This window comes from Martes martes, assembly GCF_963455335.1.
Source record: "Martes martes genome assembly, chromosome: 9".
Lineage (NCBI taxonomy): Eukaryota > Metazoa > Chordata > Mammalia > Carnivora > Mustelidae > Martes > Martes martes.
Genome location: NC_137896.1, coordinates 87,607,859 through 87,622,896, shown reverse-complemented (window position 1 = coordinate 87,622,896; position 15,038 = coordinate 87,607,859). Strand labels below are relative to the sequence as shown.

At 45.5% G+C, this 15,038-nt stretch overlaps 1 protein-coding gene across 8 annotated transcripts in view; it reads right to left on the bottom strand.

Annotated features, from left to right (window-relative positions):
* DYSF (dysferlin) overlaps window positions 1-15,038 on the bottom strand; it is a gene marked incomplete at its 5' end in the record, with an annotated part of 203,465 nt that overhangs the window by 49,742 nt on the left and 138,685 nt on the right. For 4 of the 8 annotated variants that reach the window (XM_080813131.1, XM_080813127.1, XM_080813126.1 and 1 more), the window contains 3 exons: window positions 7,191-7,253; window positions 13,369-13,445; window positions 13,934-14,099. In XM_080813131.1, the coding sequence (XP_080669257.1) occupies window positions 7,191-7,253; window positions 13,369-13,445; window positions 13,934-14,099 (306 nt within the window). The remainder of the gene's footprint in view (window positions 1-7,190; window positions 7,254-13,368; window positions 13,446-13,933; window positions 14,100-15,038) is intronic. The other 4 variants (XM_080813133.1, XM_080813129.1, XM_080813128.1 and 1 more) reach the window with 1 other exon arrangement.

Sequence of the window (15,038 nt, the reverse complement as noted above, 5' to 3'; positions counted from 1 at the left end):
CACCCTTCTCAGAAATTAATGAACACCACATAAAAAATCAGAATAAAAATAAATTTAAATAACACAATTAATAAGTCTGATCTAAAAGGACATGTTATATGTAAAACCAATTTGGAGAATAGACTTTCTTTCCAAGAAAACAGAGGATGGTTACATAAATTTATCTTGTAATAGGTCATAAAGCAAGTGTCAAGAACCATAACATACAGGCCACATTCTCTGAACAATCACACAGTTAAGCTGAAACCAGTAGAAAAAGATAACTTAAAACATAATTTAGGAACTTCCAAAACCTATTTTTAAGCAATTCAGCCATCAAAAAGAAATACAGCAAAAATCAGTATATACTTAGAACTGGAAAATAACAACAAGAACAACAAATCAGTCATCAAAACCTGTGGGATGCATAAAGCAGTACTTAGAGGAAAACTTATAGCCTTAAATGTTTACATGAGAAAAAAAGAAAGTCTGAAAATTGATGAACTAAGCATAGCCCTTAAGAGGTTAAAAATATAATAATCCTCCCCAAAAACAGAAGGAAGGAAATGATAAGGAAATTAACAAACTAGAAAACAAGGAAACAATAAAATATCAACAGAGCTAAAATTGGTTCTTTGAAAAGACAGAAAAAAATTTGACAAATTCTAGCAAAAATAATAAATTATAATCTTAGGAATTAAAAGGAACATCAATGAAAGAAGAAAAAATGAAAAAGTAAAAGGTTATTGTGGGAAATGCTACATCAATATTTTTTAGGAAGAAATGGATCCTATAAAATATAAACCACCCAAAGTGACTCACAGAGAAAAAGACAACCTCAAAGATCCTATAAACATTTTTCCAAATATATCAGCATTTTAAATTTCCCCAAGAAAAATACTTAGTCTAGACGGTTTTAGAAATGAATCTACCAAACATTCAGGCAAGAAATAATGTAAATCTTTTTTCATTCATTCAGAGATTAGAAAAAGAGTATATATGCCCCCAAGTCATTTTATAAGATTAGTATTATCTAAATACCAAAACCTGAAAAAAACACTATCAGAAAAAGAAACTTCTAGCCATTACCATTTATGGTAATTGATTTAAAAAAATTCCTAAACTAAGTATTTGCAAACTGAATCTAGAAATGCAGAAAGAAAATAATAATAATAATGCATCATGACCAGGACAGAGTGTTTCAGAAATGCAAAGTTACTTTAGCATTTAAAAGAAATCTCTTAATGTAATTCACCACATTAACAGATCAAACAAATTATATGATCACCTCAACAAATACATTAAAAACACTCAATAAAATTTCATATTATTCACACTAAAAACTTAGCTAACTAGTAATCATTCACCCAAGGCAGTAGCGGTGTAACATAAAAATATTCACTTTCAAATTAGAGCAGATAAGAATACTCTATCATCAGTTACATAGAACATTAAACTGAAGGTCCTAGGCAGTGCAATAAGATAAGAAAAGGAAATAATAAAAAAGAAACAGAAATTAGAAGTACACAGAAGAATCAATCGAAACCATGATTAATCACAAATTATATGAGACGATGCAGAAAAATCATCAAATCAGTAGAATTAATATGAGAGTTTAGCAAAGTTTCTGAATATAATATCAATACATGAGGATAAATTTCATTTATATACAAGCAAAAAATTATTAGAAAATGTACCTTTAAAAATACAAGTAAAAATAACAATGAAGCACAAATAGCCAGAACTAAATTTTTTTTTTTTTTTTTTAATAAGAGAGATGAGAATTTTTTTTTTTTTTTTTTAAGACCTGGCGCTAGGGGCGATTTTTTTTTAAAGATTTTATTTATTCATTTGACAGACAGAGACCACAAGCAGGCAGAGAGGCAGGCAGAGAGAGAGGAGGAAGCAGGCTCCCCGCTGAGCAGAAAGCCCGATGTGGGGCTTGATCCCAGGACCCTGAGATCATGACCTGAGCCGAAGGCAGAGGCTTTAACCCACTGAGCCACCCAGGTGCCCCGCCAGAACTAAATTTAATAAAATTTGTACCAGAGTTTTTTGGAGAAAATTATAAAAGTGTATTGAAAAACATTAAAGAATACCTAATTAAATGGAGAGCTTTATCATGTCCGTGCTTAGCAATATTATAAAAATGTTCTCCATAAATTGATTCAGAAATTCACTCAATCACAAATCACAACAGTTTTTCTAAAGAAGTTGACAAGCTAATTCTAAAATCGAGATGGAAAAGCAAAGGACAGGGTGCCTGGGTGGCTCAGTGGGTTATAGCCTCTGGCTTTGGCTCAGGTCATGATCCCAGGGTCCTGGGATCGAGCCCTGCAACAGGGCTCTCTGCTCAGCAGGGAGCCTGCTTCCTCCTCTCTCTCTCCCTGCCTTTCTGCCTACTTGTGATCTCTGTCTGTCAAATAAATAAATAAATAATCTTTAAAAAAAAAAAAAAAAGGAAATACAAAGGACAAAAACAGCATGACATTTCTAAAAATGAACAAGGTAGACTATTTCCTTTACCAGATATGAAGGCTTATATAAAGCTATAGTGAATGAGACAGTAGAGTATTAGTACAGGATAAGACCAATGGAACAGAATAGAGAGCCACAAACCAACCCACGCTTACATGGAAACCTGATATATTACACAATTGTCCTTATAGATCAACAAAGGATAGGTCATTCTACAGCAATACACATTCACTGGTTATCTACATGGGAAGAAATAAAAAAATCTAATCTCTATCTCACACTTTGCACACAACACAAATCAATTCCAGATGGAATAAAGACTCCAGTATGAAAAGGGCAAGATCTTAGAATTTTAGAATTTTGAGGAAAAAATGTAGATTAATATCCCCTTTTTAAAAATTGAATCTTAGAACACTGAAAAAATAAAATTAAATCTAAAAAAATTTTTTTTAAACAATGCAGAGATGGGGGGAGGGCAGAGAGAGAGATGAAGTGATAGCCTAAGAAATCCAAAATATATATAAAAGGAATTTCAGAGGAAGAGGGCTTAAGAATGACTAAAAATTAAGGAAACTAACCTAATAGCAAGAATTTTTGAAGAGCTGATTCTTTGGATGAATAACAACCATAAAAGTAAAAAAGATTAACAACATAAATCACAAAATTAGGAATGAGGATAAAAACAGAACAGATACAGAAATGTGTTCTTCTATTGTAGTAATATATACAAATTCATAATAATGTAATAAGCAATATCTGGGAACATCTAACCTACCAAATTGACAGAAGTAGAGAGTGATCAAAAAAATCCCCTTTTTCACACACACACACAAAGTACAGGGTAGATGTATCTTACACAATTATATAAGATAGGCACTCCTGAAAATCTAAAATTCCAAACTCATATAACATAGTACTTTTTTCTGTTGTTTTTAGGATTTATTTATTTATTTGAGAGACAGAGTGCATGACTGGGGAGAGAGGCAGAGAGAATTTCAAGCAGACTCCATGCTGAGCTTGGAGCCTGATGGGGGCTTGATCTCATGATGGTGAGATCATGACCTGAGTCTAAATCAAGAGTCTGATGCTTAACAGACTGAATCACCCAGGCGCCCCACATAGCACCATTAAAAAAAAAAAAAATCCTATTTACCAGCTAAACCATAAACACAATTCACTTGGCCACCACCTTTTAAATTACATGCTTGTTAATCATTTTTCGAATTTAGGTTGATTCATATTACTACACATTTTATACATAAAGCAAGACTATTAATTTTTTTCTATTTACTGTTTATATCATGCAATTTCCAATGTGTGTAATTCAGATTCAAAGTGGCTTTAGTGTATTTTCAAACCTCTAAGAAACAGTAATTCTCATGCCATAGAGACTGTTTAAGAGCACAGAAAATGGGAGAATACCTCAAAAAAATATTTGATGCAACTATTATAATTCAGATATCAAAACTTACCAGAAACAACTTTAAAGTGGTACTCATTAATAGAGATACAAAAATCCTAAATAAGTTAGAACAAATATAAGTCGTGATACAGACTAGAAGTTCTCATAAACTTGCCCTTCACCAGGATCAACAAACACTACCCATTCTCTCTGCTGACAATCAAAGGTACAGAGCCCGCTGAATGCTGCTACACCACCAGAGCACCCACAGAGGACCTACAAGCTTCCAAGAGTCACTGTGTTGGTTCCCAAACCCATTTATGCCAGCTGTACTGACACGGTAGTCAGATCAATAAGTCAATATGACAAAAATAGACACAAGTTGAATTCAAAAAGAAAAGGCATCTTATCTAAAAAATGGATTTAATGATTTTTTTAACTAATGAAAATTAAGAATGAGATTTTTAAGTTTTTATCCCATTTCCAGTTAGTGAACGTACAGCATAATATTAGTTTCAGGTGAATCACAATACAGTGATTCAAGAGGTGAATTCAAACAGATGATGAGGATTAAGGCGCGCATGTGCTGTCATGAGAACCGAGTGTTGTATGGAAGTGTTGAATCATGAGTGAGATTTTTTTAAAGGATGGGTATGGAAGGGTAAAAATGGTTAAAGGATGGGTAAAGGATGGGTGAAAATCGTAAATTTTTAAAAGGACTCCACAGTCCGATTTTTCTGCAGGTATCATTCAGATCTCATCAAACTTTAGTAAACCAAAAGAAAAAAATCATAGAGGTTGCATTTTGGATGTGGCTTATACCAAAAGGATGACCTGACACTCTCATAGCAGATCCAAATTTAAAGAGACCTTGGTAACATCAAGTGAATGGCACACAAAGATGCACAGACAGGGTTAGAAATGAAGTTTATGGTGTGTATGCATGGTTTTTAATCAGTCCCCATTTAATCATTGTTTTCAATTAGCCAACCAACTACCTGTCTTGATTGCACTGGATAAGAGGACTTCAATTACAGTAAATTATAGTTCCATGACCAACTGACCAATTTAAGTTACCCCAGGAATGCATGACAATTACACATTGTATTAACATTGTATTAACAGAACAATAGAAAACAAAATAATATCTTGAGAAATGCCAAATGGGTATGCAGTGGATAAAATTAAACTCCTATACTTCATTTTTAAGCTATTAACAAACTAATAATAAAGGACACAACCTTGACAAAATCAAGAATATCTATCTGAAACCACCAATCATTACCACAATTAATGGAAAAATGGTAGAAGCTTTTCATTAGAATCAGTAACTAAACATGTTTGCTCACTTGCAGCTCAATTATCAAATGTTATTCTGCAAAAAGGGAATAAGATCTAATTATTAGAAAGATAGTGACATATTTATTGCTGTTTGAAGAAAATCATTTTACCTTCCTGGAAAACCCAACAAAATCAGTGAACAACTCTCAGAACTAGTAAAGGAGCTCACTAAAGAGTCTGCTTCAAAGTAAATAGACAAAATATCATTTCCCTATATTCTAACAATAAGCAATTAGGCCAAATCACTTAAAAAAAAAAGATATTCCATGTAGATAGCAACAAAGGCTATAAAATGCCTAAGACTAAACATGAAATGGGGGTGCCTGGGTGGCTCAGTCAGTTACGCGTCTGCCTTTGGCTCAGGTCATGATCCCAGGGTTTGGGATGGAGCCCGCATCGGGATCCCTGCCCAGTGGGAAGCCTGCTTCTCCCTCTCCCTCTCCCACTCCCCCTGCTTGTGTTCCCACTCTCACTGTCCCTCTCTGGCTGTCTCTCTCTCTGTGTCAAATAATTTTTTTTAAGTCTTAAACATGAAATGGATTGGACCTATTTAAAGTAAACAAAAAGAACTCCTCTAAGAAACAAAAGACACTAGTGGAAATTATTATCATTAAATGTCCAATGATAGGGAGTAGTTAAAACTTTCTGGATGTTCATATAGTGGAATGACATGCAACCACATTTTAAAGAATATAAAGATACAACATTTATTTTCAATAAAAGAAAATGCAGATTATAAAAAAGTACAATATGATTCCTATTTTGATTTTGTTTTTAAACAAAAGGATGCACACATGCATAAAAGATACCTAAAAATGTAAGCTCATCAAAATCTTAATGGTGTTTATCTCCAGCTGGTAGGAATACAGGTGGTTTTCACTTTCTGGTTTACCCTGTGTTGTGCTTTCTATATCTTCTACAATGGATAAATCAGAAAAAATTAAAAATATATATATTGCCTCTTTCTAGAAATCCATAAGACGTCAATACAGCAATGCCTCCCGCCGGCACCATGAACAGAATTTAACTGTTGGCAGGTCCTATCTCTTAGGGCTCCCCCAGCAGCTCAGGAGCAGCTCTGGCTCTCAGCATGGGACTTTATGAGGACGTGGTGAAGGCTAACACCAAGATGACACCAAGTCATCTTCCCTGAGGGATCCACTAAAGATGAAACCAAGCAAATCAGCCCAGTTGCAGACAGTGGGCCCCGGTAACAAGACAACCAAGTTTCCTAAGTCACCCACACTTTCCATGCCTCTGGGAGGAGCAGAGAAAATCAAGTTGCCATTGCCCACAGAACCTTCTTGTGTCCCATGTCCCAGCAGTCCAGATCTAATCTAGAGCCTTCCCTGTTCCCACTGGCCCACATCACGCCCACCAACACCTGGTCCTCATGCCAGTAAACAGGATTAAGGTAAAACTAGCAAGATACACTAAGAGATAACTCAGCACTGTCTGTTTCTGAGAATCTTCCCCTAGCTCACTCCCCATCCCTCCTCCATGACACAGGACAGGTCACTGTGTTTTTTGCTGGATCTCAGGAAATACAGTTGATCCCAAACAACATGGGTCTGAGCAGCATGGGTCCGCTAATATACAGATTTTTCCAATAAATACAGGGCTGTAAATGTATTTTCTCTTCCTGATGATTTTCCTAACAGCATTTTCTTTGCTCTAGCTTACTTTATTATAAGAATACAGTACATAATACATATGATATACAAAATATGTGTTTATTGACTATTTATGTTATCAGTTAGGTTGCCTGTCAATAGTAGGCTCTTAGTAGTCAAGGTTTTGAGGAGTCAAAAGTTAATCTGTGACTTTTCTACTATGCAGGGGTTGGCGCCCCTAACTCCCATGTTCAAGGGTCAAATGTATTTCCTTTCTTCCCCTCTCACTCCCTTTCCTCCCTTCCCTTAACTCCCTGCCCCCACCCCCAGATCCCCAGGGAAATCAGTGAGCCCACAAATAGGTAAACAATACATACATGAAGACTGGACGGAGAAGATGCCATATTAGTGGGGGCAGAGCCCAAGAGACCGTCTGCAAGCTACAAATTAAACATGCTGGTTAGCAACAGGATTAGAGAAACCTCTTCAGGGAAGACTAGACAGCCCCAAGGAAGGAGAGCTCTCCAACCAGAGAGGCTATAGAAGTTGTGGGAGGAACACGTGTTTTGGAGTTAGGTAAGCCTGAGTCTAAATCCTGTCCCCATTGCTCTATCAGCTAGCTGTGTGACCTTGGTCAAGCCCCCTGACCTCTCTGAGTCAGCATCCTTATCCAGAGAATGGGTACAAAGCCCAGCCCCCAGGGCAACAGTAAGTATGGAAGAGATGAGGGCCATGCACATCTAGCACAACTAAGGCACATGGAAGGGGCTCAGCCAATGCCCCCTCTTGCCCACTTTCTCACTGCCCTTGGCACCACTTACTCAGTGCCATTCTCACATGTCCACCCTACTCAAACCTCCGCATCCCAGATGTAGTCCAAGCTCCCCATCATCCCCGGTGGTTTCTTCTAACAGCTGGTCCACACCAAGCCCTGCTTGGGCACGGTTCCTAAGTCTGGTTTCTGAGCCTTTTCTCCTCAAAGACAAGAGCCGGGACATCCTACGGCTTCCCCCAAGCCTGTAAAAGGGGGGACTCTGAGAGTGTTCTAGTCCAACACGCCTTTGCTATCCTAGAGAAAACTTCCTACATCTTTTTTCTGGCATCACATCCTTGCCTGCAGTCTTCTGGACTCAGTAATTTATAGGGTGAATCCATGGGCTTCAGGGTCCAGAGAGCCTCAGGAGTCAGGACTGGAGACAGGTGACTTTTCCAGAGACCACTGTATTGGTCCCAGAGAAGGTGATGGGGCTCTGCGTGGATGAGTACCAGTCTAGGCAGACAAAGCCAGGAGAGCCATTCCAGGCAGAGGAGATCACAAGTGCAAAGGAGCAGAGAAATAAAATGCGGCACAGTCAAGAAAGCGAATGGCTCAGCTAGGGACGGCAGGCACCGGGCAGCAGGCAAATAAGGCTGGAGGGCAGAGGACACCGGCCAGGATACGGAGTCCCAGGGTCAGGCCCTCTCTGGCTTTGAACCCCAAGCAGGGGGCTCCAGAAGACTCCACAGGAGGCCGAGCCCCAGGCGGCTGTCCTCTCCTTGGCAGGAAGAACCAGGGAGACACACTCACCTGGGGGAAGGGCAGGGGGAAGTCTGCTGGGACCCAGAGGGGAGTCTTGGAACCCACAGAGCCATCTCTCCCCTGTGAAGGTGGAATCACTGAGGGGATCCTAGCCTCCCCTAAACCAGCCTTCTGGCTGCGCAGAGCCAGAAGCATCGGCAATGGCCAGTAGGCAGCAGGCCAGGCCGCTGGATGGTGCCGGGGGACCGGCCACACGTGTTGGTGGATGTGGTGTGACCCCTGGCAGAGACTGGATGAACTCCACGCAACCCCCCACCGCTGGCTGCCTCTGCCCCTCCCGCTCTCATCCTGAACCTCACAAGAGCCTTTCTTGTTATTTTTAATACAGTTTGTTTTTAGAACGGTGAGAGGGAAACCGGCAGTTCACCAGAGCAAAAGGGAGAGAAAATAAAGCTAAACACAGTGCTCCAAAGATCTGGTCCCGCTTCCGAAATTACACGTTCCCCTTTGGGACTCGGACATAATTTGCTGCTCCAGTTCTGGGGGCACGTCGCCACCTTCACAGTGTCCCGGAGACTATAAGTGGAGCCGCAGGCTCAAAATGAGCCCCAGCTGGGGTGGGGGAGGAGGGAGACTCAGCACCCTCCCCCACAGCATGGGGAGGAGGTCTTCATGCCTTCTGATGCCTTTACCACACTTCCTCCAGTATCTGCCCACCTCACACACACACACGCATATGCACACGCACATGCACACGTGCATGCACACACACTCACACATGCTGTCCCACCACCAAGCCCATGCTCCCACGGCTTTGCCCACAGGAAAGCCCTCCTCTCCCCTCCACTGTTCTGACCCCACCAGCCTTTGAGGCCAGCAACCGCCAGAAGCCCTCCTGGTCACTTAACCCAAGCTGACCTGCAGGACCAAGAGAGTCCGTGATTTTTTTTGTCCCTGGCTGATGAGGCATCACGTGTGAGATCAGCTACATACCTCTCGTCTCTCCCAACTGGGGAGAGAACTTCAGGGTGTTCTCCTCTTTACCTCTCTCCACCATGCGTATGGTCCCCCTCCCCAGACCCAGAAGTTCTCCTTCTCTGGAGACTTACAAGGAAGCCCCCACCCAGGGTGGGCTCACAGAATGACAGGCAAGAGTCACCCGTGACCAGGTGACTCCAGGGGCATCTCAGTGCCTGCACGTTGGGGGATGGATGGGGTGGGCAGGGGCGCCACCTCTACCCTGAGCTTCCAGACCCTCGGTAAGGGATGGGGGGAGTGTGCTCTGTGTGTGTCCTGCACACTCTTTCTCCCACCGCTTCATCACCAGAACACCAAGAACCAGCTCAATGGAAAAGCAGATTAGTAAACAGAGACCCCAGTTGTGTTTTAAAGAAAGAAATGGAGCCTGATTCGGAGTCAGAGACAGAAAGAGAAGCCTGCCCACACGGGGGCGGGGGGCGGGGAAGGAAAGGATGGAGAAGAACACGTGGGTAGCAGTTCATTCCACTTGGGCCCTTGGTTGGAGGTGATGCCTATTTGTTCATAATTATCCTACATTTTCCAAATTTTATATAATTAGCATGTATTTATAGCCAGAGAAAAAATAATATATCCTTTTTTAAAGCAGAGCGTTAAATGGAATGAAATAAGCTCTGTCCCCCTCTTTGAGGACATACCCAGGCTGCCCTCAGAATGTTAAATGTCAAGGCCATGATTCCCGAACACCACCTGCGAAGTTTAGACACACCCTCGGGAGCTTGCGCGCACCCCTGCCCGCACACACGCGTGTGCACCCATACACACTACCTCCCCCTCAGGCGACAGGTCTAAAATCTACACAAAGGAGAGCTGCGCGGACCAAGAATAAACTGTGGAGTTAATTCACGACAACCTGTCTCCTCCAGGCTCTGATCACCAGAGAAAAGTTCAAGAGGACAGGCCTCTTGACCCCCACGGGGTCTCCTCACTCTGACGTGGCTGCCGACCGAGAAGCCTGAGGCCGAGCAGACAGATCTGCTTATACATACATTTTGGACCATCTCTAGAATTGGCTACTCCTGAGAGAAACCAAACATTTCCAGAAACCTGAAAAACTCTCTGCTGCATCAGGCCGATGACAACATCAGCAGGTCTGAGGTGACATTTCTGATGTGTGGCAGACTCCCCCCAGGAGCTGAGCCCATGATGGTTAGGAGGTGGAGCAGAAGAGAGGAAGTGCCTTGAGGAAGAAGACAGGAGGGACCGAGACCGAAGCTGGATCTGGCAAGAGCGTTGTCTGAGACTGGGAAGATTCCTCAGTGGGGTCCGCAGCCAGGACCCAGTGAGCTCAGCAGGGGGGACTGCATTGCCAAGAGCATGAAACGGGCTGCGGAGAAACATGGGGTGGACAACCAGGAGCCAGGCAAAGTCCAGATTCTGCCAGACTTTTTGTCCCTCCAGTCCCTAGAGAGCAGGGATTTCTATTTTTGCTGGGGGAGGGGAAAAGGGATACAAACCTACCCAGAATTATCTGGTAAACCATTTGGAACTGGTGCCCATTGCCTCCTGGCTCTGCCTGGACCAGCCAAATATGATCACTGGGTCTCAGAGGAAAACACAATATAAAATTGGTCTCCCCCAAGTTCCCCATCAGACGCCATCAGGCCAGGGCTTCCTGGAGACCTGCACTGGTCTCCCTGTTGGCCTTGGGGTTCCCCAAGAGGAGGGCACTGTCTCCTCAATCAGACAGGAAGCTCCATGAGGGCAGGGTCCAAGCCTCCTCCATCAGAGCAGGCAGATCTCTCTTCCTCCTTCTCCAGGCCCATGTCTGAGGTCCCGTGAGCCCAGGCCCTCCACATGTGGCCGCACCTCTGGGAGCCCAGATCCCAGCTCCTCACCCTTTGGCTGGACAGCAGCTCTAGCCAGACTGGCCACATGCTCCACAAAGAGCACAGATCCTGCACTGGCTAGACCCCAGCCCCTGTTCACTCATGACAACGCCAAGAGGGTGTCCAGACCGGGCCTCCTCACCATCTGTCTCTGGCTATGCCTGTAGCCAACAAGACTCAAAACAGCACCCCCCCACTCACCGCCCCATCTGAGTCTGTAGACATTTTGAAGGCAGCACACACAGAACGGAAGTCCAGCCGGACAAGCCCTGCACTTCCCTGCGTAGACCTAGACAGCCCACTGAGGGGGCGGGAAACAGGCGCCAGGATTGGACAGCCTGGAGTTTGGAGCTAAGTATCTGCCTAATGCAGCTACAAACACCCACCCAGGCCAGAAGGCACTAGTATTGAACATAGCTGAAGCCTGGGTAGGACCATCCAAAATTTCCACTTGGATTTTCCCAGTCTAGAGAAGCTCCTTCTCAGACCCATTCAAAGAGCAAGCAGGTCAACCATCCGTCCATCCATCCATCCGTCCACCCACCCACACATTCACCCATCCAGATAGACTTCACTGAATACGTCCTTTCAATCAGTCCTATGCTGGGCATTGAGGACACAACAGGAATGTAGTTGGTGACTGTCCTGAGCCTGGTCTGGGGAAGGTGGCTGATATTTGCAGAGACTATCAGGACTTAGAGCAAGGGCAGTGACCAAGATGTAGGCAGGACTTGCAGGAGAACGGGGGGGAGCCCGTGACAAATCCTGGAAGCAGGTGACCATACCTAAGTTGAGTCTTACAGAATGATCAGGACTAGACCGGAAGATGTCCCCAGCAGAAAGGATGGTAGGCAGAACCCCACAGAGTCACAGAGGTGGGAGAGAGGGAGAGTGTGGGGCTTCTGAGGACTCTTAGCATCAGAGAAACTATAGAGCAAGACCTCTTGTCTCAGTAGCAGCTGGGCCCATGTCAGAGACTTTTCCTTGGAAATGGGAAAAAGATGTACAAGCAAAAAAGAAGCAGAAATCCATCCTAAATGTTAGAGGGAAGCCCTGTAAACACATCTCCAGAGCAGCTTTGAGGATTCTGAGCCCAACTTAGCACCCCAGTGTGTTCTTTTGCTCCTGAGGCCGATATTTGTTTGGTGGTTTAAAGAAAACGGAACCTCCTGAAGTGGTAGGCCATCCCTGGATCAATAAACAGACCAAGAGCCTGAGGACACACACATTGTCTACACCAGCTGGAGGCTGTGCCTCCGGGCAGCGGGGAGGCTCTGGGAGCCCCAGGTGTGAGTGGTGTGACCAGTGACCAGCATCCTGCAAAGCTGGGAGGAGGGTGACAACCTGGAACAGACAGCAGGTCAAGGCTGGTGCTTACTGTGAGGCCATCTCCACTGAGGGAAGGACCGAGTGACCTTGGTCCTACAGGAGCTAGAGCACCCCAGGGCCCAAGGCAGGGAGAGTGCTCCCTGCTCTGTAAGAAACACCACAGACCTCCCGCCACGCAGTTCAGCGTTGGACTCTGGGTCAGCAGCTGGCCCTCGGTTGCCAAGTACATAGCAAAGGGGTGCCTCTTACTGGAATGCAGGGTCGGATTCCCTTGGAATAAGACCCTCCCAACCCCTCACCTTATCTTTTCCTGGAGACAGAGGGAATCGGATAAGAAGGACATTGGCTTGGACACAGACCCTTCCTTTTCAACTGCTTCCAAGAAGCCCCCACTCCCAGCTGGGCTCTGACTAGGATGAGGCAACAGGGCTGGAGCACCCTCATATCTGCCTGGTCACTCTCTCCCCCGTCTTCCTTCTCTCTCATTGGCCGCTCCCACCATGTTTCCTGAGTAATTGTCAGCGAGAGCCCTCAACATAGCCCTCTAGGCAGAGGGCCCGTTTTCTTCACACGCTCGGGGGAAAATGATGTGGTCTTGCCCAGGAGACCACATACAACCTTCCTCCAACCCCTCCACCCCACTCCTGATCAGACTGACAGCTCCCATCCGGGTCCCTCCACCTATATAGTGTCCCCCCACCCAGGATATGAGGGAGATGTCTTATAGAGGCCACGTGGTAAGGAAGGGAAGGGAGAAAGAGGAGGAGAGAGGAAGAAGGGGGAGGGGCAGCCAAGGCCTGTGGAGTGGTGTCTCTCCCGGGGACCCAGGGCTTGTCTTACCTGAATGGGGATGAGGGGCTCCTTGTCATCAATGTCAATGAGCACATCTTCCCCAGGACTGAGTAAACTCACATCATCTGTAGGGAAGAGCAGTATCCAGGCCCAAAAGGGGCTCCCTCAGGGGGCTTGCCCCTCTCCGGCCATAAGACTCAGAAGGCATACTGAGGTAAGGGGCCTCAGCCTTCCACACTTCTCAGTCTGTGTCCTTCTCTTCCTACCCAGTTCTTCCCTTTTCCGTCTCCATCTCTCCCATCTTCTTCTCACATTCCCTGTCTCTCTGGTTCTCTCTCTCCCTCCTCATCCCAGAATCCCTGTCTTTGTCTCTCCCTCAACTCTTCCCCCTCGTCCTCCCATGGCAGCCCTAGCCTCTCTGTGGCCTTGAGCTAGGAGATGCCCTGAGGAGGGCAAGATTTCCACCCTCCTGGTCTTGGTCAGTTGAAGAGAAACCACTTCTCACTCAGGTTCTAGCAAGAGGAGGGCTTGGGCACACATCTCCCCTGGGACGCCCCACCTGCCCCAGCCCCTTGGCCCCGGCCCTCCCCCTCAGCAGGCCCACCCCCTCTACCTGGGCCGCCCTGTGGGGACGGACTCTCCTCGGAGTACAGGTCACACATGAAACTCTCCAGGGAGCGGACAGTACACTGGCCCACCACGGGCCGGCGGCCGAACTGACGATTGTCAATGACCTTGATCACAATGGGGGGACAGTAGAGCTCCTCCCTGGGCAGCATCTGGGTAGAGCGGGAGGGAAGGTCTGGGTGGTGGCCTGAACCCATCTTTGGGTGGCTTCAGAGAAGGGGTGGGGCTCTCCTTCACAGGACAAGTTCAAGGAGCAGTGAATGACTAGAAACCCACACATAACCCCCAAGGGCCATAAATCCAGAGTGGTGGTTGGCCGAACCCAGGAGCTGGTCAGGGGAAGAGAAGCCACACACCTTTTCAGTCTGCCTCTTGAATGCTGTACGCAGAGGCTGACTTTTCCTCCCACAGCCTTACCTTCCAAACACATCCAGCTCAGCCTGAAGCTAAAACAAGTCTACTTTCCCTGAACCCTCACTGGTCAGGGAAGGGAAGAAGGGAGAATTTGGCCCAGGACTCAACATTTCTTGCAGACAGTCCCCCCCAAGTGGATACTCAAGAGTTGGCTTACAGACCCAGATTCTTCTCCTCCCAAACCCAGCCCCGAAAGCACTTTGAACACAACTTGAAATAATTTATATGCTCTCCTTCGGTGGCGGCTTTGGCTCAGCCAAGAGGAGGCTCCTGTTGACAGCCACTGGGCCTGGAATTTCTATAGCGCTTTCATCTTGCAAACCATTTTCCTTTCCTCAAACTTGCCTTACTCCGGCCACTAGGCCCAGGCAGCCTGAGGAGCTGCAGAGGCCTGGGGGCCTGCGGGCTGTGGGGGTGATCCCACAGCGAGGCTGGAGGAGGACCAGTCAGGGAAGGTTTGGAGGAACAATGGAAGGTCAGAGCCCTGAGGGGGCCTCTGAGGGGAGCTCCAGGGGGCTGAGGACGGCCCCAGTAGGGATGGGTGGGTCCTTGGGACTTCTGGACACTCAGGGTCTGGGTAGGAAGGAGCGAGCTGACACCATCTGGGCTGCTCACAGGCTTCAAGTCTTCCAGTGAGGAGGGGGTGAGCACTGCCTCCCCATTTCCATAGACAAATG